This window comes from Pongo pygmaeus, chromosome 10, assembly GCF_028885625.2.
Source record: "Pongo pygmaeus isolate AG05252 chromosome 10, NHGRI_mPonPyg2-v2.0_pri, whole genome shotgun sequence".
Taxonomy (NCBI): Eukaryota; Metazoa; Chordata; class Mammalia; order Primates; family Hominidae; genus Pongo; species Pongo pygmaeus.
Window position 1 is genome coordinate 2,836,040 of NC_072383.2, and position 24,671 is coordinate 2,860,710.

Here is a 24,671-nt window from a genome sequence, read left to right on the forward strand (position 1 = left end):
CTGTAGTCCCAGCTATTCGGGAGGCTGAGGCAGGAGAATGGCGTGAACCCGGGAGGCAGAGCTTGCAGTGAGCGGAGATCGCGCCACTGCACTCCAGCCTGGGCAACAGAGCGAGACTCTGTCTCAAAAAAAAATAAAAACAAAAAAAAGAAGTATGTAATAGCTTTTTTGGTCAGTAGAGTTTCTATTTTCTCAATCAACAGACACCAAAGTTAACAAGAAAATATGTAAAGGTCTTTAACGGCTTTTTTTTTGGCATTACATTTTTGACAAATTATACTGGGAACATTCTAACTCAGGCTGGGTGACAGATTTCCAGCTTTCATTGTACTGGTATGCTGCATAACATGTATGCATACATGAACACACACACCTATATGCATTTCAGTCTTTTGAACGATCCAAATATCATATAATTATTTGGATGTTAAGTGCATTGGCAGCCTAGGAAGGTCAAAATATGAACTGTAGAAACAAGGGGTCTTCATGTGTAAATGATGGGCCCAGAGTTTGGGATCTGAGCCAGGTCAGCTCTAAGAGGCTCAGTGTGACAAGAACAAAGTTTCTGATCCCAGCAGGAGTCACCTACAGATAAGGTGGATGAGAAAAAGTGTGCTGACTTCCTCCCGCAAAAAAAGGGGACATTTTGGAAGAATTTCGAGTGGTACCAGTTAAAACTTCTTTAATGAGAATACTAACTTAAATGGCCTGGGGAAAGGGTGAGGAGATAGAGGAAAGAGACTAAAACACGTGCACACTTTCTACAGTATGTGTACTTTTCATGATCAGAAAAATATCACACAAACGACCAGGAAATATTCCTGCTCCAGGATTCAAGACCCCTAGTTTCCTCCTGTGGTTTCTCCTAGTTTCTGCCTGTGGTCCCCTAGTTTCCTCCTCCACTGTGTGGAGACAGAGCTTCTCACCGGGAACCTTGCCCTCATGCCCTTCCCTGTCTCACAGACCTCTGTTTTCTTAGCCCTTTGTCCCCATCTCCACTGCAGCGCCTATCAGATCACACTAAAACGACCGTTATTTACCAACTGCGGAGTTGGAGGCGAGCACTGAGCTAGATACCATACACAGATTCCCGCTTTTTTTAACCATTAAATCACCCTCTTTTACAAATGTTACTATCTCTATTTTACAGACAAGAAATCGAGACATGAAGATTAACTAACCTGCCCCAATTTAAACAGCTAACATAACACATGGGCCACCCAACGTCCCTTACTCCAAAGCACATGCTCATTCCACTAGGGTATTAGGCTATGTGTTAACGTAATGGCAGGCAATCTGAAGGGCTCCACTAAGTATTTGCCGAACAGAATTAAAGGGGGGGTCCCACATTGCCCGCTTCCGATGAAGAAAAAGACGCAGAAAAGAAACCGCCACACGTGGAGAATCAGTAGGTGCAAGCCAAGGACAGTTTGCGGTAAACTGCCACCCCAGAAGCCAGCACCTACCATCCTGGTCTCCCGGAGTTTGGGTGACCCCTGGCACTGTTACTTCTGCAGAAAAGTAGTGGATTTAACCCCTACAGAGGCACCGCCCCGTGTCCTCTGAAGTTGTCTCCGGTCACCTAAAGAGACGTCTTCATTATGGCTCAACTCATTTGGGCTGTAAACTGCTGAAGCGAAAGGCTTTTTCTTCTGCATCCCTTTCAAGTTCCCTCAGCAGGGACTACAATAAATCATCACATTATGACGCTGAAAGTTCATCTCTAAAAAGCTTTCAATTTAGTTTGATGAGACTAATGGCGTCCAACGGCACAGTGCCGGGCACATAACGGGAAGTCCAAAAATACAGTTATTATTAGAATAAAAATTCAGGCTGGGCGCAGTGGCTCACGCCTGTAATCCGAGCACTTTGGGAGGCCGAGGCGGGCGGATCATTTGAGACCAGATGTTCGAGACCAGCCTGGGCAACATGGCGAAACCCCGTCTCTACTAAAAATACAAAAATTAGTCGGCGTGGTGGCGGACGCCTGTAGTCCCAGCTACAGAGAGCCAAGATCGCACCACTGCATTGCAGCCTGGGCGACAGAGCAAGACCCTGTCTCAAAAAAAAAAAAAAAAGAAAAAAAAAATCAGCCAAGACTTGGAAAAAGAAATTTAAAAAAGGAAAATTCATGCAGCCAGTAACTATTGGGACACCACTCACCAGGCACTATGCTAAACTGGGGTTAGGTGCTGAGCAAAACCAGGCCCCTCTCTAGATGGCTCTCTAGGTCCCACGACCATGGCTTAGGTGACACCGGCAGCTGCGCGCTCCACAGCCTGTCAAAAAACACTCGGGAAACAAACATTGAGAGGAAAATACTCCTTCCGTGAGCCTTTAGGAAAACCGAGTGACTTTTTTCGTGAGGGGAACCCATCTTTGTAAGCATTCGCGGAAACGGCAGTTTCATTACCGCCGGGAAGGGTCCCCTGAGTGTGTGCCCCGTCTGAGTTCCGAGCCGGGCGGGCCATGCCTTGCCAACCCCGCTGCTCGCAGCATCTGCAGGCGCTGGGCGAGGCATCGCTGCCCGGCCGGGGCTTCTCGGGTCTAGGGAAATCGAGGTCGCTTTCCCTGGCTCTCTGCAGCGGGGCAGCGCTGTCCACTCACTCCCCCCTCCCCGCGCACGCCCTTGCCCTCTTTCCCCCAGGTAGGGAAGGGTCTACGCGGGTCATAGCAGAGAGGCCACGCCGCCCGTGGTGACTGCCGGTCCCGGGGAGGCGGCGCCGCCACTGCCATCCCGCAGCCCGCGCTCCCCACACCGCGCCGCAGGCGCAGCGCACTGGTGGAGTGATGTCGGGAGATCGATCGAGAAGAATCTGGAAGAATCCGGTTAGACAGGGAAGCGGGCGGGGATGGGAGGGAGGGAGGAAGGGCCAGGGGAGGCCGCCGGGGAGATCCCGAGTCCGAGGGTCCCAGGAGAAGGGGCGGGGGGGGCGGGCAGGCAGCCAGAAGGAGGCAAGAACCAGGAAAAAAAAGAAAAAAAAATTCCGAAGCGCCCGCAGCCCTGAGCCCGAACCGGCTCAGTCCCGCCGTCTCTAGAAAGTTCTGCACCCCGCCCCCTGTGTCCGCGCTCCCGCTCCTCCCAGCCCCTCCCTCGCGGCGGGGCGGGACCAATCGCTCCCCGAGCCGCTCCTGACCCACCTACCCCCGCTCTCGCGCCGCGTGCAGAGGTGCTCAAGCCTCCTCGCGGTCCGCAGTCAGTGCCGCCGCGCCCGGCCTCCCGCACGCCCCGCAGGTAGCGCCCCCGCCCGCGGCCCGGAGTGCGCTCGCGCCGGCACCAGCTCTCGGATAAACGGCGCGCCGCGCGGAGATGACAGCCGAGGAGATGAAGGCGACCGAGAGCGGGGCGCAGTCGGCGCCGCTGCCCATGGAGGGAGTGGACATCAGCCCCAAACAGGACGAAGGCGTGCTGAAGGTGAGGGGCGGCGGGGCCTGCGGAGGCGTCCGAAGCCGGGGCCCGGCGGGCCGCCCTTCCGCCGCGCCCGGAGCCCGCGGCCGGGCACGGGTCGAGGCGGCCGCCTTTGCAGCCTCGCGGCCGTCCCGCCGGGGGCCGGTGGCATCGCCGTCCCGGACCGGGCTGCGTCGTTTAAGGCACCGAGGCCGGCCATGCGCTCGGCAGGGGGGCGGCCTAGGTGCGCGGGCCGAGGCCCCAGGCTCCCCAGCCGGCAGCGCCCGGGCCCGGGCAGGGGGTCGGGATTGCAGTGCCCACCCCGGCGCGCGCGGGGCGGCGGAGAGGGGCGGGGCGGGGCGACCGCCGCGGGCACCCGAGCCGCAGCCTGGGGCCAGGCCGGGCCTCCCACGCCACGCCGCCCCCGACCCCGCGGCCCCAGCGGAGCCGCCAGCCGCGGGCCGCCTCGTTGGTGGCGGTGCCAGAGCTCGCCCACCCAGGCGGTGGAACACGGGCCAGGACGGGGAGCGACTCCCCACAGTGCTCTCCTGGCCCTTCGGCCTTTGTGCGACGCAGGCGCGACAGTGTTCCGGCGCCCTCCCGGGGTCCCCTGCCGACGCCGGGACCCAGCGAGGTCCCCACTCGCCGCGCGGCGCCCCCTCCCTCGGCCCCGGGGAGGCCGGGCGCGGGGCATGCCGGGAGCTGTAGTCCCCTCCCCCTCCCCGCCGCCTCCCGGAGCCAGGGCTGCGGGGTGTGGGGCGGGGAGGAGGCGCTCTGCTGTGGAGCCTGCCGCCGAGTGACCGCTCGACTACAAATAGCCTGGGGAGCTGGGGGGAGGGCATCTTGACCTGGGCCAGGACAACCTGCCATGGGTCGGAGCAGGTTCCGGGGAGAGTCAGATGGTGATTTCTCAGCCTGCGTCTTATGCCTTCTCCCCATCCGCTGCTCCTCCTCATCCTGGCTTCCCACCGCTGAGCTCCGGGTGTGCGGCACCCGCCTCAGGGGGCCTTTATCTGGTCCAGAAGTGCATCTGTCTTGGCACCAGATTATTGGGGACCTCAAGCGTCTGCTCCAGCGGCTCTCCCGTGGCATGTGGCTTCCCCTTCTCGCTCCAGCGTCCTGCTGTTTTCTACGAGATTGTTATTCCAGGAAGGGTCATTTCCCCTTTGATCCGCCATTCCTTCCCTTTTACCTTTCTACTCCTCAAAGCCCCTGTCTGTTCTTCGTGGAAGCTTTCCCTTAGAGGGTAACCACACACCTACCAGGTGGCGCTAAAGAAGCCTTTACGTTTCTGGGAAATACTCCAGCCCTGGACTCACTACCAGTGAGGAATACTCAGCTCCCAAGTCAGAGTTTAAGGTCCCATGGAGAGCCTCCGGGTTCACCTATAACCTGGTTTCTTCCTTACCTGTTTTGAACTGTTTCTATTCTCTTCGCTCATACTCCCCTCGTTCTCCCGTCTCCAAACCAGACCTTAATCTGATGTCCACTGGCATGAAGGAAGGAGGAGGAAGTGTGGCATAAATACTTCCCCCTTTGCCGATTATAATAATAATCTATTATTCAACTTTTTACTGGTCTAATCTTCCGACAACTGTAGGAGATAGGGATTATCATCACTGCTTTACAAATAAAGTGTGGAGAATTTTAAAAACTTACCATACAGCGGAAACTTGAACTCAGATCTCTCAGCCTTTTGTCTCCTTTTTCAAACCAAGTCTTGCTGCACCTCAAGAAAGACAAGAAGGTTAGTTGACTCCTAAGCCAAGCTGCTAGTAACTGAATCTGGAGGGACAAGTAGGCAGAGGAGGATGAACACAGAGAAGTCCCTTTATGTTCCCTCTGGAGGCTTGCAGGCAGTGCTGCTGCCCCTTTCTGCCCCAAACCCTGGGGTACTCACTTTCTCCCCCTTCCTCCCAGGTCATCAAGAGAGAGGGCACAGGTACAGAGATGCCCATGATTGGGGACCGAGTCTTTGTCCACTACACTGGCTGGCTATTAGATGGCACAAAGTTTGACTCCAGTCTGGATCGCAAGGACAAATTCTCCTTTGACCTGGGAAAAGGTAGGCGTGGTCAGTGGGCTGGTAGGATAGGTTCGAGGTGGACACAAGCTGTCACAAGCAGAAACCATTTTCTCAGAACCAAGCTCAGGGAGGAATGGTTTATCACAGTCTGTTAACTCTTTCAGTCACTCTTTTTTTTTTTTTCTACCGTTCTGTAACTATATCGATCTCTGTCTCCCCTTCTCCTCACCTCCCAACACCTTACTCCCCCTTCGAAGGTGGACTGTCTTGCATCTTAAACTCTTTTGTTCAGGGTCACGTGATCTTTTATAGTTCTTAGACCTTAATACAGCCAGGTATCTCACCTTCTGGTCCCATTTCTAAAGGATGTCCAGCTTCCCCATGAGTGTGGTGCAGTAACTCTTCAGGAGCACTGTTTGAGCCCAGCATCAGAACCCTGCTAAGGCGGTCCTGTTTGCTTCTATACCTGCAGGGGAGGTCATCAAGGCTTGGGACATTGCCATAGCAACCATGAAGGTGGGGGAGGTGTGCCACATCACCTGCAAACCAGAATATGCCTACGGTTCAGCAGGCAGTCCTCCAAAGATTCCCCCCAATGCCACGCTTGTGTTTGAGGTGAGTGTTTGGTCACTGAGATCCAGGCTAAGAGCCAGGCCTTATCTCAGCCCAATGCCTGGCTGCCCTCCAGCCCTTCCTGCTTCTTGGAGACAATGTAGCCAACGCTAAGGGTCTGGCCTTATGGGAGGAGAAATGCAGAGGGCTCTGCTGCTGCTAGTAATGGAAGTAATAGAAGCTTCGGATGGGAAGAGGCAGGCACAAGCCCCTCTCCAGACTCAAAGCATGGTCGGGGTTAAGGCATCTTTATCTCTAGAGCAGTACCCAGAAGAATACTGAAAGGAGTCGGGAGATCAGAAACTATGTCCCGTTATAAATGGCAGTACAGAATATTGGTGCTCTAGAGATCAGAAGGGGGAGCAGTAGCTCCCCTGTGGGTCAAGGGCTGAGAAAAGGCTTCACTGAGGAGATAGAACTTGACGTTGTTCAATCTGAAAATGGTTGAGCCAATCCGTGGGCCCTTGAATACTGAGAAACTGCTGAGAGATGTTGGGTAATCATTTCTAATACCTACCATATTGGGCTTATCAGGTAGTGTGAATTAGGATTATCTGGGACACACGTCCTTGTTAGTAGAGCAGGTAGCAAATAGATTGCTCTCCTCAGCTTAACTGAAATCTATGTAGTCTGCCCACCTCTAACAAAGTTGAGATAGGGCAGCTCCCAAGAACTTAAAAAAAGTACCACTCTACCCAACTCCTTGTGACTGCCCTCGTGGACAGATCTGGCCTGGCAGTTAATAGGGACCCTCCCGGATGAGAACGACTGTGTTTCACTGCCCATGAGTTAGTATGCGAAGGAATTGTGTCACATCTTGTCCCACAGGTGGAGTTGTTTGAGTTTAAGGGAGAAGATCTGACGGAAGAGGAAGATGGCGGAATCATTCGCAGAATACAGACTCGCGGTGAAGGCTACGCTAAGCCCAATGAGGGCGCTATCGTGGAGGGTGAGACAGTACAGTCTGGGCTTTCAATTCTAATTCTGATATTTAGGCCTTGTGTGGCTTTGGGCAAGTCACTTCCCTTCTCCGAGCCTATCTTCTTGTCCATAAAATGAGGGGTTGGACCATATTCTCTTCATATCACTCCAGATTTGAGAACACAGCTAGGAGAATCTTGGGGTGATGGGGGTGATGCAGGGAGGCTGATGGCATCTTTCCTCAGTCACCTGCCCTCTTACAACTCTGGTACACTGCCTCTCTTTCATGCCAGTTGCACTGGAAGGGTACTACAAGGACCAGCTCTTTGACCAGCGGGAGCTCCGCTTTGAGATTGGCGAGGGGGAGAACCTGGATCTGCCTTATGGTCTGGAGAGGGCCATTCAGCGCATGGAGAAAGGAGAACATTCCATTGTGTACCTCAAGCCCAGGTGAGGGGTGGGCACTTCGTAGAGTAGGCAGGCGGGCAAACCAAGATCAAAGATATAAAATGAATTGTAGAAACAGCTGTTTGTGTCCTTTCTTTTTAACTCTGGCCACACCAAACATACACCATTATGATATCCTCAGTGTACTTAGAAGTGTGGCCACAATTGTCTACATCTCCTTGGATCTAAGCCCAGTCTTTTCAGTCACAGTTGCTACAGATTCTCTCCTCTGCCATCAAGATTGTCCTCTCCCATTCATTCATTCAGTCATTACTGAAACAGCTACTACATGCCAGGCACTGCTGAAAATTCCTAGGGGTTCAGAGACTAATAGAACATTGTTTCTGCCTTCTAATTCTAGCTCATTGTTTAGTGAGGTGCTATTTAAATTAGTAATCACACTGCTGCCTGGCCATAAGTTATTAGAAGGGTATGAAGGATGCTGAGGGACCATCTGACGGTGTGAAGAGGCCAGGGAAGATTTGCCAGACATTTGAACCAAGTCTCAAGGGATGGGAAGGTACTTTCCAGGAAATGGACAGGAAGCCTTTTCAGCCTGGAGCAGGTTAAGTGTTGCCAAGATGACACATAGTGTTTTTCACCCCTCCAGCTATGCTTTTGGCAGTGTTGGGAAGGAAAAGTTCCAAATCCCACCAAATGCTGAGCTGAAATATGAATTACACCTCAAGAGTTTTGAAAAGGTAAGTTTGCTCAGGGTCTTCCCATCTAAAGTCAAGTTCCACCCTGTACGTGACTCTGGGGTAGCTGACAACTTTGTTTCTCTCCTGGGGTGTGGCAGGCCAAGGAGTCTTGGGAGATGAATTCAGAAGAGAAGCTGGAACAGAGCACCATAGTGAAAGAGCGGGGCACTGTGTACTTCAAGGTGAGCCAACAGTCACTGTCGTAAGGACACTCCCAGGAAGAGTTGCTCTGAGCCTACCCTTCCCTCGGTGACCGAGATCATTTTCTGCCAAGAAGTGGACAAGTTGGCACCTGCCATCTTCACTTCATATATGTGAGCTTGCTGGCCTTGCCAGTGGGAAGGATGGGAGCAGGAACCTCTTGTGGCCATGTGTCACTGATGTCTGCAAGTACCACTGAACCTGTGCCAGATGCCTGAGCCTCTCTCCCATTCTAGGAAGGTAAATACAAGCAAGCTTTACTACAGTATAAGAAGATCGTGTCTTGGCTGGAGTATGAGTCTAGTTTTTCCAATGAGGAAGCACAAAAAGCACAGGCCCTTCGACTGGCCTCTCACCTCAACCTGGCCATGTGTCATCTGAAACTACAGGCCTTCTCTGCTGCCATTGAAAGCTGTAACAAGGTGAGGCCCCCTCAGAGGGCATGGAAGCAGCATTCACAGGCAGAGTTGGGTGAGCTGCCAGCATGTCTGAAACTTCCCCTTGGTGACTAGGGCAGGGATAGCAGGGTGGATCAGCGGGAGCTCTGAGGTTACAGACCAAAGGCACGGATGCAGGTAGTCATAGCAAGAACCTCTTAGCTTTAGTAGTGACCAAAGGCACGGATGCAGGTAGTCATAGCAAGAACCTTAGCTTTAGTGGTGGGAAGCCGTTGGCAAGAAGTAGGAAGACACGGAATGGGAAGAATCACATAAGAGTTTTCTTCCACCTTGGTTCTTAGCCTCTCCGCTTGCCTACTTGCTTTATTCTAAAGTGAATGTTAAATGTCTGAAGTCTTTATTTCATCCAAAGACCTGCTGTCTTCCCTCTCTGCCTGTTGGATTAAATGAGGTTCCTTCCTAGACCCTGGATTGTTCCATTTAATGCCCCAGGCCTTGTTCTTCCTGGGGTGGAGCTAGCCATTTGCATTCCTCCTCATCCTCCTGAGGGGTACCCTTTGAAACCCAGTCTTGGCCAGATGAGCTACAAGCCCTGAGCTCCCAAGATGTTGCTTCCTCTCTGCATTCTTTAGGCCCTAGAACTGGACAGCAACAACGAGAAGGGCCTCTTCCGCCGGGGAGAGGCCCACCTGGCCGTGAATGACTTTGAACTGGCACGGGCTGATTTCCAGAAGGTCCTGCAGCTCTACCCCAGCAACAAAGCTGCCAAGACCCAGCTGGCTGTGTGCCAGCAGCGGATCCGAAGGCAGCTTGCCCGGGAGAAGAAGCTCTATGCCAATATGTTTGAGAGGCTGGCTGAGGAGGAGAACAAGGTGAGGATTGGGGTGGGGAACAGTTGGAATAGCATCCCTCCACTTAACCTGGCTACTGTGGGCTCTTTGTGCCTTTGGTTGTCTGTGCCAATCCCGGAAACCAGATTAGATTGTGCCTTTTCCCTGGAGCATTAAGGAGCACGAGTTCCTGCTGTTGGGGCCAGTGTTCTGTGATCAGTGCTGGAAACCTACCCACAAGCCCCAGAAGTTGGGTTCGTTGTCCTGAGTGTAATTCCCGATTTATGTTTTCTTGTGGGCCAGGCGCAGTGGCTCACACCTGCAATCCCAGCACTTTGCAGGGCCAAAGTGGGAGGATCACTTGATCCCAGTAGGTAGAGACCTCAGCGACTTATGATGGCACCACTGCACCCCAGCCTGAGCGACAAAATGAGACCCTGTCTCAAAAAAAAAAGCTAGATGCTTTTTGTGCGTGATTAAATAAATAATACACTTAGTTAAATTCAAACTGTACCAAAGTATACGGTCAAGTCTGCCTCCCCCACCAGAAGCAGCTGCCCCTTCAGGTTCTTGTATGGTTCCAGTGTGTTGCATCAAGGCACAGGCAGACGTTCATGTTGCTTTCTCCCTTTCCCCTAACAAGAGGCAACCTGCTGTAACTATGATTTGGCGCATACTGTGCTTTTCTCACGTAATAGTAGCTGGAGGCTTATTTTACATGAGTATTTAAAGAACTTTTACATTCTTTCTTAGGCTTACATAGTATTCCATTGTATGGATATGGCTTATCTTAGTTAATCATTCCCTTTTTAGTCTTCCAGTGGTTTTATTTTTTTTCTGAGACAGAGTTTCGTTCTTGTTGCCCGGGCTGGAGTGCAATGGCACGATCTTGGCTCACTGCAAACTCCACCTCCTGGGTTCAAGCGATTCTCCTGTCTCAGCCTCCCGAGTAGCTGGGATTACAGGTGCCCGCCACCACACCCACCTAATTTTTGTATTTTTAGTACAGACAAAGTTTCATCTTGTTGACCAGGCTGTCTCGAACTCCTGACTTTAGTGATCTGCCCACCCCTGCCTCCCAAAGTGGTGGGATTACAGGTGTGAGCCACCACACCCAGCCAGTCTTAAACAGGGTTCTAAACCAGCACTGTCCAGTAGAAGTATAGTATCAACAACATGTAATTCAAAATTTTCTGGTAACCATGTTAAAAAGGTAAAAAACAAATGGAATTAAATTTTAGTCGCATTTGTGTATTTTTCAAACCATCTTCAAAATCCAATGTATATTTTGCACTAAAAACACATGAGTTTGAACTAGCCACTTACAGTAGTGGCTACCATACAGGACAGTGCTGCTTAGAACAGCATTGCAGTGAATAACCTTGTGAGTTCATAGTTTGTACATATACAAGTGTTCTGTTTTGTTTTGTTGAGACAGTGTCTCTTGCCCTGCCGCCCAGGCTGGAGTGCAGTGGCACAGTCTCAGTTCACTGTAACTTCTGCCTCCAGGGCTCAAGCGATCCTCTTGTCTCAGCCTCCCGAGTAGCTGGGACTACAGGTGCGTGCCACCACGCCCAGCTAATTTTTGTAATTTTTGTTGAGGTGAGGTTTCACCATGTTGCCCAGGCTGATCTGAAACTTGTGGGCTCAAGCAATCTGACCACCTCAGCCTCCCAAAGTGCTGGGATGACGGGTGTAAGCCACCAGGCCTGGCCTGTACAGGTATATCTTTAGGACAGATGTAGGAGAATGGGTATATCTGTGTAATTCTGCTAGAAATTAAGTGTGTGTTTTTTCACTTGGGAAGTCAGCCCATTTGCTGTTCCTCTTTCTCGCAGGCCAAGGCAGAGGCTTCCTCGGGAGACCATCCCGCTGACGCAGAGATGAAGGAGGAGCAGAAGAGCAGCACGGCAGGGAGCCAGCCTCAGGTGGAGACAGAAGCGTAGCCCCTCTCCACCAGCCCTACTCCTGCGGCTGCCTGCCCCCCAGTCTCCCCACTCCACCCTGTTAGTTTTGTAAAAACTGAAGAATTTTGAGTGAATTAGACCTTTATTTTTCTATCTGGTTGGATGGTGGCTTTAGGGGAAGGGGGAAAGGCGTAGGCTGGGGGATTGAGGTGGGGAATCATTTTAGCTGGTGTCACCCCCTCTTCCCTTCCTCCATTGCACATGAACATATGTCCATTCATATATATTCATCAGAATGTTAATTTATTTTGCTCCCTCTGTTAGGTCCATTTTCTAAGGGTAGAAGAGGCAAGTGGTAGGGATGGGGTCTGATATGAACCCAGGGTGGAGAGGGAGACTCCTGGGCAGCCGTTTTCCTCATCCTTTCCCTCTCCCAGTCCATTTCCAAACGTGGCCTCCATGTGGGTGCTAGGGACATGGGAAAAACCACTGCTATGCCATTTCTTCTCTCTGTTCCCTTCCTCACCCCCAACGGTGTGGCTGATGATGTCTTCTGGTGTCATGGTGACCACCCCCTGTTCCCTGTTCTGGTATTTCCCCTGTCAGTTTCCCCTCTTGGCCAGGTTGTGTCCCGAAATCCCCTCAGCCTCTTCTCTGCACGTTGCTGAAGGTCCAGGCTTGCCTCAAGTTCCGTGCTTGAGCAATAAAGTGGAAACAATAAAACCTGGGTGTCAGACAACCCTTTCTGTTCAGTCTTGGAGGGGTGGGTATGGGTGGGTACATAATGGGTAGTGGCAAAATCAAGGGGTCACCCACTTAGTCCCAGTTGAGCTTAAATAAGTGCAGCATCTCATGTAGACGCCATAGTTGGGCAGGAAGCAGCCCCACCATGCATGGCTTCCTGAGCAGTGCACAGGCTGCCGCTGGGACTTGTGTCTATGGCTTCACCCTAGGTTCCCAGCACTCCCTCCCTCCAGCAACCTGGCATCTTTTAGTGCCTCTGGTTTTCTTCCCTGACACTTAGGAAGACGAAAGTATAAAGATCTAGAAGACTGGGACACCATGCATGTTCGTTTTAAAGTTGGAATTGGTCTTCTGCCTACCTCTGATCTGGCAGAGGTATCTGCATTTTGGTTTCTTAACAAGGTAAAACTTCTGGTGTCACTAACCTCCTCCTGTCAGATAACTTACATGATTAAGGTTAAGAGTAAAGCAGAGTGTTCATGCCCAGCTTCCTTCTCAGCCTTAACAGGAAAAGGCTTGTGCTTTTTTTCTAACTATGCTTTGACCCTTAACTCCTATGGCATGATGGGGCCCTGGGAGAAGCCAGGCAGCACAAGCCAGTCATGCTGAGCTGCCTCCAGATGATACTGGCTCCAGGCCAGAGCCCGTGTCTGCCCTCATCCCTCTCTCCTACTGTGAGCTCTCCAGTCCTTTCCCAACAGTGGTGTGGTTGTCTGCTTAGCCACATGGCTGTATAGTTCCTTCCAGAAGAAATTTATAATGGTGGAAGATGTATTTCTGTGTGAAAATTTTCACCAAGTCATACAACACAGCTGATGCTGGAGCCAGGATTAAAATTGGGGTGTGCAAGTCTCCTAGTGTGAGTATCCCTTGAGCCCAAGACACCAAGGATGCAGAGAACTGTGACTGTGCCACTGCATGCCAGCCTGGGCAAGAGAGTGAGACCCTATCTCTTTTTTGAAAAAAGTCCCAGTGTAACTGCTTTCTTACGGGGCTTACCTCACATCACAGCCCTGTGTTTGTGGTTTGTGTCTGGGTCCTCTTGGTATTTCAAAAGTAGTAGATTCTTACGCCTGCAGCCAACAATAATCACTAACTCAAGCATTTATGGAGTAAGCCTAGCAGTGTACTGAGAGCATCACATGAGTGAAACTTAATCCTTGCAACCATCCTACAAAGAAGGTATAACTTTAATAACCCTATTTACAGATAAGAAAACCAAGACTCAGAAGTTAAATGGAAAGGTATGCCTGAAAGGTGAGGTCTCTGAACTAATCCAGACTCTCCCATGAGGTTCATTTGGCTGTGGGCAAGTCTTGAGCTTCTTTCCTCATCTGCAAAAATTGAAAGCATTCCTAAGGTTTCTTCCAGCTCTACATCCTGTAGGATTCCAAGAATGTAAAACTGCATTTAACTGTGGAACATTTAGAGATAAGTCTTAGTTTATGTAACATTAAAACTGTCTAGTGAGGATGTTTTGTTAAAATGCCTACAAGTCTTTAAGCCTAAAAATAATCCTACCACATACTCAAGTCTGCCCTGGGTCAGTGCTACAAGTTCATTTCCCAGTCAGTTGTCCCTTCTTACCAACACTTAAATCTTTCTATATGCAGAGAAATGTGCCTGAAGAAAGAAAAGCTAGTAGCAAGCAGTACTGTGAGCTTTTCACAAGTTTTGCAGGTGGTCTCTAGAAAAAATTAAAATAGGGTTTATCTTGTCCTAGTGCTGGTTCTAACATCGAGTTCTATGAATTTTATCTCCCAAGTATTTCTACTCCCTCCATACTAGTACCGCTCCCTCCCATCACCATGCGCTCCAGCCTGCTCTCCTGCGAAAGGCTCCTGTCTTGGATCCCCTCCTGCCTCACCTGCAGTTGACTCTGCTGCATCCACACCGCGTCCCTCCGAGTACTTGAATCACTCTCATGATTACCCATCCCATGTAGGCTAAAGAACCCTTATCGTGGCTCACAAAACCCTGCAAGGCTCGGCAAAGTGCACTTAACACTTGCCCTCACTCTATACCAGCCTCGCCACTTGCCCTCACTCTATACCAGCCTCGTCACTTGCCCTCACTCTATACCAGCCTCGCCACTTGCCCTCACTCTATACCAGCCTCGCCACTTGCCCTCACTCTATACCAGCCTCGCCACTTGCCCTCACTCTATACCAGCCTCGCCACTTGCCCTCACTCTATACCAGCCTCGCCACTTGCCCTCACTCTATACCAGCCTCGCCACTTGCCCTCACTCTATACCAGCCTCGCCACTTGCCCTCACTCTGTACCAGCCTCACCAGTTGCCCTCACTCTGTACCAGCCTCGCCACTTGCCCTCACTCTATACCAGCCTCGCCACTTGCCCTCACTCTATACCAGCTTCGCCACCCTGAGGGTCAATGGAGGACTGGATTCCATTGCCATTGGAGAAAAAATACGTGAAAGGCACTTTATGCAAGACTAGTAAAGTGTAGTATCTTTTTAGAAAATGTCATTACTGGAAAAAAAGTTAGAAACCAGAACTTCTCAAACCTTATTCCTATTACGTCTCAGTGACTAATTTTCCCTTTCCAAATGCAAAACACCTCAGAACCTTGTAACAAGTTGAAATGACAATGCACTAAGGGCAGTGCTGAATACAACCAATGTAAGAGTCTGGACATTGTAAGTAAGGAAAATTTGTTCTCTTTCTGGAATTCATTATTGCTGCCTTGTGGCTACAGTTCCCCAGTTGTTTGCCAACCTCAGATAATGTGGATGCATTAACTATCCCCAGTTAGAAAACCTAGGAATAATAAAAACATTAATTTATCCTGTACTAAATGACACTATACCGATTTTTTTTTATTTTCTTCTTTCTTTCTTTTTTTTTTTTTTTTGGAGATGGAGTCTTGCTCTGTTCCCCAGGCTGGAGTGCAGTGGCGCAATCTCGGCTCACTGGAACCTCCACGTCCCAGGTTCAAGCAATTCTGTCTCAGCCTCCCAAGTCGCTGGGACCACAGGCGCACGCCACCACGCCTGGCTAATTTTTGTATTTTTAGTAGAGACAGGGTTTCACCATATTGATCAGGCTGGTCTTGAACTCCTGACCTCAGGTGATCCACCCGCCTTGGCCTCCCAAAGTGCTGGGATTCCAGGCGTGAGCCACTGCGCCCAGCCTATTTTTTCTTTTTTTGTTTTTTTTGTTTGTTCGTTTGTTTGAGACAGGGTCACTATTTTGCTCAGGCTCAGTGCAGTGATGCAATTACAGCTCACTGCAGCCTCGACCTCCTGGGCTCAAGAGATCCTCCCAACTCAGCCTCCGCAGTAGCTGGGAGAGACTACAGGCACATGGCACCATGCCCAGCCCTTTTTTTTTTTTTTTTTTTGGACAGAGTGTAACTCTTGTTGCCCAGGCTGGAGTGCAATGGCGTGATCTCAGCTCACTGCAACATCTGCCTCCCAGGTTCAAGCAATAATCCTGCCTCAGCCTCCCGAGTAGCTGGGATTACAAGTACCTGCTACCATGCCCAGCTAATTTTTGTACTTTTAATAGAGATGGGGTTTCACCATGTTGGCCAGGCTGGTCTCAAACTCTTGACCTCAGGAGATCTGCCCGCCTCAGCCTCCTAAAGTGCTGGGATTACAGGCGTGAGCCATTGCGCCCTGCCACGCTATACCAATTTGAGAGGCAAAGTAAGAATGAATGGTCTCAGGGATGATCAAGAAAAAGCAATGCCTTTGTGAATGTGGAGGGACCTGTGGCTAGAAGAGAGGATCAGCATGTATATTCCATATTCCATTGGATCTTCAGTCTCCTGTTTTAGAAGTGCATCAGACATAAACTGATTTGTATTTTTTTAGGTGAAATTCATTTTTTTTTTTTTTTTTTTTTTTGAGACAGAGTCTCGCTCTGTCGCCTAGGCTAGAGTGCAGTGGCGCGATCTCGGCTCACTGCAAGCTCCGCCTCCCAGGTTCACGCCATTCTCCTGCCTCAGCCTCCCAAATAGCTGGGACTACAGGTGCCTGCCACCGTGCCCGGCTAATTTTTTTTGTATTTTTAGTAGAGACGGGGTTTCACCATGTTAGCCAGGATGGTCTCGATCTCCTGACCTCGTGATCCGCCCGCCTCGGCCTCCCAAAGTGCTGGGATTACAGGCTTGAGCCACTGCGCCCGGCTGTGAAATTCACATTTTTAGGTGAAACAAAGTTAACCATTTTAAATTCAATAGTTTGGTGGCCATTTAGTCTTTACAGTGTTACCTAGTTCCAAAACGTCTTCCTCATTCTTTGTGTTTTTAACCCTATCTCCTAATGTTTAAGTGACACAGTGACAGTGAACTTCTCATCCATCAGTACTCTTGAGCAGACAACCGTGATGAGTTAGTTCTAGGATTAAAGCTTCCCAGAGTTGGTGGTGCATTTTAACAGGGGCAAACTTGAGGAAGGCAGTGAGACTTAGTAGAGCTCTGAATAACAGCATTTCACTCAGTGCAGAGTTGCCCCACACTACTCTGCCAGTTTCTAGGACAAAAAACCTAACTTTTCTGACACTTTAATATGCTAAGGTGTACCATGAATGAGAGAGGGGAGGGGGAAATGGTGATATAAGCCAAACCGAGCCCATTAAGAAGCCCTGGACCCTGCCCCCAAGGTGGTGAGGCTCTGGGCCTCATGTTCTGAAAGATCTTTGGAGACCCTGTTTCTTACCTGGGCACCCTGGGCAAACAGAAACCATTCTGTCTACTGTTGGAGGATGAAGTAGACAAAGAATCTTCCTAGAAATGCTTCCCACTGGCTGGGCGCAGTGGCTCACGCCTGTAATCCCATCACTGTGGGAGGCCAAGGCAGGCGGATCACGAGGTCAGCAGATCAAGACCATCCTGGCTAACACAGTGAAACCCCGTCTCTACTAAAAATACAAAAAAAAAAAAAAAATTAGCCGGGCATGGTGGCGGGCGCCTGTAGTCCCAGCTACTGGGGAGGCTGAGGCAGGAGAATGGTGTGAACCCGGGAGGCGGAGCTTGCAGTGAGCCAAGATCGTGTCACTGCACTCCAGCCTGGGCGACAGAGCAAGACACCATCTTAAAAAAAAAAAAAGAAAGAAAGAAATGCTCCCCACTTAATCCCCCCCTCCCCTCCTATGGAGATTTCTATTGTTTGTAAAGAATATGCCACCCATACAACTGGATCCATGTCACCTAATCAGGAAGATGCCCCAATTAGACAGTTTTGGGGAACAAGACAAAAATCAGCAGAAAGAGTGCTTGGCTTAGACAAGATGGAGTTTAGATGGTGCCCAAAGAGACCTAGCAACCATCCAACTAGAAAGGGGCCAAGACCAGGAGTGCTCTTTGTGGAGCCAGGGATCTGTCCATATAGCTTTATAATGCCTAGTCATACAAAACACTCACTGTACTTAAAGTAACTGATGCAAGCTGGGGAGAGGCACAGGCATGGAAGGACTTGACTTGTGCCCTGTTTCTTGGAGACCTGTCTTTCCTGCCTAACTTTATTTGGCTCTCTTGACAAAAGCCAAAAAGCGTGGTATAGAAGTTGTGATCATAAGGCTAGGCACGGTGGCCTGTAATCCCAGCACTTTGGGAGGCCGAGCACTTTGATCACCTGAGGTCAGGAGTTCAAGACCAGCCCGGCCAACATGGTGAAACCCTGTCTCTACGACAAAAAAAATTATCTGGGCATGGTCGTGGACACCTGTAATCCCAGCTACTCGGGAGGCTGAGGCAGGAGAATCGCTTGAACCCAGGAGGTGGAGGTTGCCGTGAGCCAAGATCGCACCATTGCACTCCAGCCTGGGCAAGAAGAGTGAAACTCTCAAAAAAGTGAAAAAGAAGGCGGACGCAGTGGCTCACGCCTGTAATCCCAGCACTTTGGGAGGCCGAGGCAGGCGGATCATGAGGTCAGGAGATTGAGACCATCCTGGCTAACACGGTGAAACCCCTTCTCTACTAAAAATACAAAAAATTAGCCAGGCGCGGTGGCGGGTGCCTGTCTGTAGTCCCAGCTACTCAGGAGGCTGAGGCAGGAGAATGGCGTGAACCCGGAGGGCAGAGCTTGCAGTGAGCCGAGATCGCGCCACTGCACTCCAGCCTAGGCGACAGAGCGAGACTCCGTCTCAAAAAAAAAAAAAAAGTAAAAAGTTGTGATCATAATTACATGACCTTCATAGCAAACATATTATTCTACAATTAAAAACAGACACCCCGTGTCACAGAAAGATCCAGACCAAGAAACCCAAATGATGAGGAAGATAAAACTAAGGCATTGGGGAATCCTGGGTTGGGGTCTGATATTAGATAACTGGGTCAGGCCAAGGTACCTGATGAAAGAAGCTGGGTGATCTCATCTCTTGTTCTGAGTTATTTAGTAATATATTTCCTTCAAAACCACTTCAGAGGCCGGGCGCGGTGGCTCACGCCTATAATCCCAGGACTTTGGGAGGCCGAGGCAGGCGGATCACAAGGTCAGGAGTTCAAGACCAGCCTGGCCAATATGGTGAAACCCCGTCTCTACTAAAAATACAAAAACAATTGGCTGGGCGTGGTGGCAGTCTCCTGTAGTCCCAGCTACTCGGGAGGCTGAGGCAGGAGAATCGCTTGAACCCGGGAGGCAGAGGTTGCAGTGAGCCGAGACCGCGTCATTGCACTCCAGCCTGGGTGACAGAGGGAGACTGCCTCAGAGAAAAAAAAAAAAAAGAAAAAAAAAAAAAAGAAAAAACCACTTCAGAGGTAAACTTTTTTTTTTTTTTTTTTTTTTGGAGACAGAGTCTCACTTTCACCCAGCCTGGAGTACAGTGGCACTGTCTTGGCTCACTGCAACCTCTGCCTCTTGGGCTGAGGAGGTCTTCCCGCCTCAGCCTCCTGAGTAGCTGGGACCACAGGCATGCACCACCATGCCCAGCTAATTTTTGCATTTTTGGTGGAGTCACGGTTTTGCCATGTTGTCCAGGCTGGTCTTGAACTCCTGAGCTCAAGCGATCTGCCTGCCTCAGTCTCCAAAAGTGCTGGAATTACAGGCATGAGCCTCCACAGCCAACCTAGAGATGAACATTTTGATACTGGTTTTGGTTTTCCCACCCCTTAAAGGCCTAATATGAAGCTTAGGGTTTGAACTAGGATGAGAGAATAGAGATGGGGTAGAACACGGGGTGAGGGAGCATGCAACTGCTCTGTAAATGAGAAAATTTATTCAAAGCACCAGGAATACCTGTGGGACCCAGTGCCTTTTAATGGACCTGGCCATCCCACAGTACACAACCAGAAATATGAACTTGTAACACAGTTCAGCCTCAGAATATATCTGCAGTCTCCAGTATTTGTCCAGACTTCCTCCAGTTTACTGTTCTGACCTGCTGTTCTTTCTTATCTGGCTGTCAGATCCACTGGGACATCTAGGAAAAAATCTGCCACCCCCTTCCCCCAAGAAAAGGTCTTGCCCTCCAGCCTCCTCCCACTATGTACAGACATAGAAAGTAGGGACAAGCCGGGCATGTTGGCTCACGCTTGTAATCCCACCTACTCGGGAGGCTGAGACACGAGAATCTCGAGCCTGGGAGGCAGAGGTTGCAATGAGCCCAGATCGCACCACTGCACTCCAGCCTGGGTGACAGAGCAAGACTCTCAAAGAAAAAAAAGAAAGAAAAAGAAAAAAGGTGCCGGGCGCAGTGGCTCACGCCTGTAATTCCAGCACTTTGGGAGGACGAGGCGGGCAGATCAAGAGGTCAAGAGATCAAGACCATTCTGGCCAACATGGTGAAACTCCGTCTCTACTAAAAGTACAAAAATTAGCTAGGCGGCTGGGCGCGGTGGCTCACGCCTGTAATCCCAGCTCACACCTGTAATCCCAGCACTTTGGAAGGCCGAGGCGGGTGGATCACGAGGTCAGGAGATCGAGACTATCCTGGCTAACACGGTGAAACCCTGTCTCTACTAAAAATACAAAAAATTATCCGGGAGTGGTGGCGGGCGCCTGTAGTCCCAGCTACTCCGGAGGCTGAGGCAGGAGAATGGCTGAGCCCGGGAGGCAGAGCTTGCAGCGAGCCGAGATCGCACCCCTGCACTCCAGCCTGGGTGACAGAGCGAGACTCCGTCTCAAAAAAAAAAAAAAAAAAAAAATTAGCTGGGCATGGTGGCGCTCGCCTGTAGTCTCAGCTACTTGGGAGGCTGAGGCAGGAGAATTGCTTGAACCTGGGAGGCAGAGGTTGCAGTGAACCCAGATCGCGCCACTGCACGCCAGCCTGGCAACAGAGCGAGACTCCATCTCAAAAAAAAAAACATAAAAAGGAACAGCCCCTGGTCCAAAATCCCAGATAAGGTAGAATCATTTTTTTTTTGAAACATCAAGTGCAAGTCAGCCTGGGTTTTTAGACCTAAACCTAAAAATGTATTGAACACCTGTATGATTTCATAAATATTGCCGTGATTGACGAGGCACCCCAAAGAAAGGCAGAACTGGATTCAACATGGAAATAAAGTATCCCAAGAAGCCAGCCATGAGAGTGACAGTCCCATCTGTGCTACAAGAGTAAGGCCACTGAGGGTGAGATGCAAGAGCTTTGTGCTGGAGGGCCACAAGACAGAGCAGATCCGGAATCCAGGCAACCTTCACTTCCAGCCTGAAGACTCTCCTACGAACTATGATAGTAAATGACGGAGAGGCCCTAGGGTTTGGGATCAAACAATTCTGGTTTGAGCACGCACCCTGCCCCACAATCCTTCCTTCTGCTATTTTACTTAATCTTGCTGAACCTGTTTTCCTCTGCCAAAAAAAAAAAAAAAAAAAAAAAATACAAGCTCACATAGTGGCTGAACTAATTATGTGAAATATGTGAAATGTGCTTTGCAGCAGGTGGCTTTTAAACTATTGACCAGAAAACACATACACTGAAAAAAAAATTTTTTTTTACATTATAAGCCAGTATACACATATAAGTATATACAACTGAAACAAGAGTTTCACAAAAACTATACTTACCTTACTACTTGGGAGTCACTTGGTATATTACTATTGTATTTAATTTTTTATATGCTGATTGCAACTCACTACATTGTTTTCACTCCTAATGGGTAGCTAGTTTTTTAAAAACACTTTTCAAAACCATGCAATTATCAGTTATTACGAAGATCAGTAAGATTCTCAGGAATGGTCTGATGGCTAGGAATCTCATTGCCAGGGAAACAAAGGAAAAAGGTCAAGGTTATTAGGTCAAGCCCTTGGGAGCCCTGTTGCCAAGGGAACAGATCGGCCACGTCAGGGTTGGTTTACCCACGGGCTGCAGCTCTGTGAAGAAAAGGAGTGGCCCGTGGGCCTGTCACTCACATCAGAGTTGGTAAGCCCGCCTCCAAGCCCGGAAGACCCGCCTCCTCAGTAAGGTTAAAGGAGGAAGAGGCAGAGATTGGAGGTTCAGGCAGTGACGTAACTTTCTGCCTTAGGTGGCCTTCCGCTCTGGCGGCTGTTGCGACGGGGGTTCGGGGAACATTTACTGGGCCTCCCCGCTCCCTCTGCTCTTGGAGGTGCCATGAGGTCAGTTAGCTACGTGCAGCGCGTGGCGCTGGAGTTCAGCGGGAGCCTCTTCCCGCACGCAATCTGCCTGGGCGACGTTGATAACGATACGGTAGGTGCATGCGCACTGCAAGAGACAGCCTGGATCTGTGCAGGGACGCGGCAAGGGAAGTGAAAGAGGCCGCCCCCGAGCGTGCCACGTGAGCGTGAGCATGCGCGCTGTGGCTAGTTTGGAGCGCTAAAGAGAAAAACTTTATTGATAGCTTCAGTGTTCGTGGTTGGTTTTGTTCCTTGGGAGGTTTTGTTTGTTTTTTGAGACAGAGTTTCCGTCTGTCACCCAGGCTGGAGTGCAGTGGCTTGATTTCCGCTCACTGCAACCTCCGCCTCCCGGGCTCGAGCGACTCTCCTACCTCAGCCAACCAAGTAGCTGGGATTACAGGCGCCTGCCACCACGCCCGACTAATTTTTGTGTTTTTAGTAGAGGTGGGGTTTCACCATGTTGGCCAGGCTTGTCTTGAACTCCTGGCCTCGTGATCAGCCCACCTAGGCCCCCCAAAGTGCTGGGACTACAGGCCTGAGCCATCGTGCCCAGCGTTTCTCATTTTTTAAATAAATTACCACAGGTCAAGGAGGTAAAACAATGCCTGGCACACAGTTTAGTGCTCACTTAAGTGTTAGTGGTGGTGGTGGTGGTGGTGTTAGTATTTTATTCTGTTTTTCTGCAAATCTTTATTGAAATGCTCATTATGCACCAAGGACTCTCCTACGTTCTAGGAATTCAAAAATGAACGAGAGAGTTCCAGTCCTCAGATAGCTCATAATCAAGTTGTGTAATAGTCACCGGATAATAAAATGTAATGAGATGCATTGACTAAAATATGTAGAGGATTCTCCGGTGGAGCATTAAAGGGAATAGTGTCTGATGCTCTTTTTTTTGCAGACTTTATCTTTTCATTTATTATCTATTTCATAGTTCTAATGCAAAGCACTGTATTGCCCCCTTCTGCCCTCTGCCCTATCTTCCTACTCGGCCTCCCTGCTTCACAGTTCCTTAACTGTGCTGTGCTTATTTCCCACCGCCCCCTAGTGCTGTGATGGAGAAGGTATTTATGAGGCCTCTTTTGGCTCTACCCTCTCTGGGGAGGAAAGAGTTATTCTCATAAATTTGTATTATGTTTTCTGGGCTTTCGTGTTTCTTCATGAACTGCCAAGCAGTCCAATTTTATGAGAAAATCAGAGGAGGAATTTTTAAAATTTTTTTGTTTTTTTAGAGACAGAGTCTCACTCTGTTGCCCAGGCTGGAGTGCAGTGGCGCAATCGTAGCTCACTGCAGCCTTGAACTCCTGGGCTCAAATGATCCTACTGCCCCAACCTCCTGCGTAGCTGGGACTACAGGTGCCTGCCACCATGTCTGGCTAATTTTTTAAAGTTTTGTAGAGATGAGGTATCACTGTGTTAACCAGGCTGGTCTCAAACCTCTGGCTTCAAGCAGTACACTGGCCTCAGTGTCCCAAAGTGCTGGAATTACAGGTGTAAGCAACCTCATCAGGCCACATTTTTAAACAGTAAATTAACAAAGCACCTTCAGATATACATTATTTTCCATTTTATCTGATTGCCTTCTTTGTTTAAAAGTATTCCCTTTTTTTATAGGTTTATAGCACCAGCTTTTTTGAAATTGTACTTATCTAAATGAATTACACTATTACACACTCACTTCTACAATATTAGGTATACTACCATTTTTTTTCACCTGAGTTGTAAGCTCCATTACTATAAGCTCCATAGGGATAGGAATGTTTTAATCTGTTTTTTCCACTGCTATATTCTCAACACTTAGAAGAATGTAGGCACTGGCCGGGTGTGATGGCTCACGCCTGTAATCCCAGCACTTTGGGAGGCTGAGATGGAAGGATCATTTGAGCCTAGGAGTTTGAGACCAGCCTGGGCAACACAGTGAGACCCCGTCTTTACAAAAAAATAGAAAAAATTAGCCAGGTGTGGTGGTGCATGCTTGTAGTCCCGGCTACTCAGGAGGCTGAGGCGAGAGGATTACTTGAGCCTAGGAAGTTGAGGCTGCAGTAAGCCATGATCACACTACTGTACTCTAGCTTGGGCAACAGAGTGAGACCCTGTCTCAAACAAACAGCAAAAAACAGAAAGAAAAGAAATAAGAAACATCAAGTAATAGAAGGTTTGATTTAAAAAAAACTAGTTTTATGCTTCTGTGATCTGATATTCTCTCCAGAAACTCCCATAACAATTATAACAATTAAAAAATAAAGATTTTTTTTTTTTTTTTTTTGAGATGGAGTTTCACTCTTATTGCCCAGGCTGGAGTGCAGTGACACAATCTCGGCTCACTGCAACTTCTGCCTCCCAGGTTCAAGCGATTCTCCTGCCTTGGCCTCCCAAAGTAGCTGGGATTACAGGCATGAGCCACCGTGCCCAGCCAGAAATCAAAGATTCAAATAAATTCCAATTTGTTTCTAACTTTTCCTTACTGTTCACCTGTTTATCTCTGTTGCCTTTAGAACTAAATTTCTTGAGGATATTAGTTCAATGTATTCTAGGAACAGGAAGGGGATGTTGGCTGTACCCCCAAGAGGAGATCATAAAGCAATTTGCGGAAGCGGGGTTTGAAGCCACTTGGTTAACATCGTGAGCCCCTGTAAAGGGCAGCTACCCAGATACAAATGGTGGAGAGGCTCCATACAGGGACCTCCCTTCTCTAGAGCTTAGCCATCACTTGAGGGCACTGGAGGCCCAGAGTGGGGAACAGCCCCTTCAGGCTCTGCCCCCTCAGGCCCCACCATCCTTTGTGGTTCCCACATACACCTCAAGATCAAAAGGCTTTGCTGGAGGAGGGAGGGCCCCAAGAGTTCACACTGTCTTTTTATTTGGCCCCTGATTAAATATGAGGTCTGAAGTTAGATTCTCCAAAACTCCACCATCTTGGGCTGTTTTCAAAACATGTCCCATTTGTAATGGGCAAATTC

At 49.6% G+C, this 24,671-nt stretch overlaps 2 protein-coding genes across 9 annotated transcripts in view; both read left to right on the plus strand.

The window, feature by feature from the left end:
* Positions 1 to 2,871: 2,871 nt before the first annotated feature.
* Positions 2,872 to 12,154, plus strand: FKBP4 (FKBP prolyl isomerase 4). Its single transcript, XM_054443606.2, has 10 exons — positions 2,872 to 3,415; positions 5,309 to 5,453; positions 5,887 to 6,029; positions 6,855 to 6,975; positions 7,241 to 7,397; positions 8,005 to 8,095; positions 8,194 to 8,277; positions 8,533 to 8,718; positions 9,327 to 9,566; positions 11,363 to 12,154. The coding sequence occupies exons 1-10, from the start codon at positions 3,311 to 3,313 to the stop codon at positions 11,468 to 11,470; spliced, it is 1,380 nt and encodes a 459-aa protein (XP_054299581.1). The 5' UTR covers positions 2,872 to 3,310; the 3' UTR covers positions 11,471 to 12,154.
* A 9,374-nt stretch (positions 12,155 to 21,528) lies between these two features.
* ITFG2 (integrin alpha FG-GAP repeat containing 2) overlaps positions 21,529 to 24,671 on the plus strand; it is a 53,304-nt gene continuing 50,161 nt past the window's right edge. For 7 of the 8 annotated variants that reach the window (XR_010127752.1, XR_010127753.1, XR_008492901.2 and 4 more), the window contains exon 1: positions 21,566 to 21,784. Coding sequence is in view for 2 of the 8 variants with exons in the window: in XM_063672331.1 (XP_063528401.1) it covers positions 21,689 to 21,784 (96 nt within the window). In the remaining 6 variants the exon portion in view is untranslated. Of the gene's footprint in view, positions 21,785 to 24,671 lie in introns of all 8 variants that reach the window. The other variant, XM_054443619.2, reaches the window with a different exon arrangement.

Coding starts and splice junctions, on each gene's coding strand:
- FKBP4 (XM_054443606.2), top strand. CDS start 3,311: ATGACAGCCGAGGAGATGAAGGCGACCGAGAGCGGGGCGCAGTCGGCG. Junction 3,416..5,308: donor AGGACGAAGGCGTGCTGAAG/GTGAGGGGCGGC, acceptor CCTTCCTCCCAG/GTCATCAAGAGAGAGGGCAC. Junction 7,398..8,004: donor ATTGTGTACCTCAAGCCCAG/GTGAGGGGTGGG, acceptor TCACCCCTCCAG/CTATGCTTTTGGCAGTGTTG.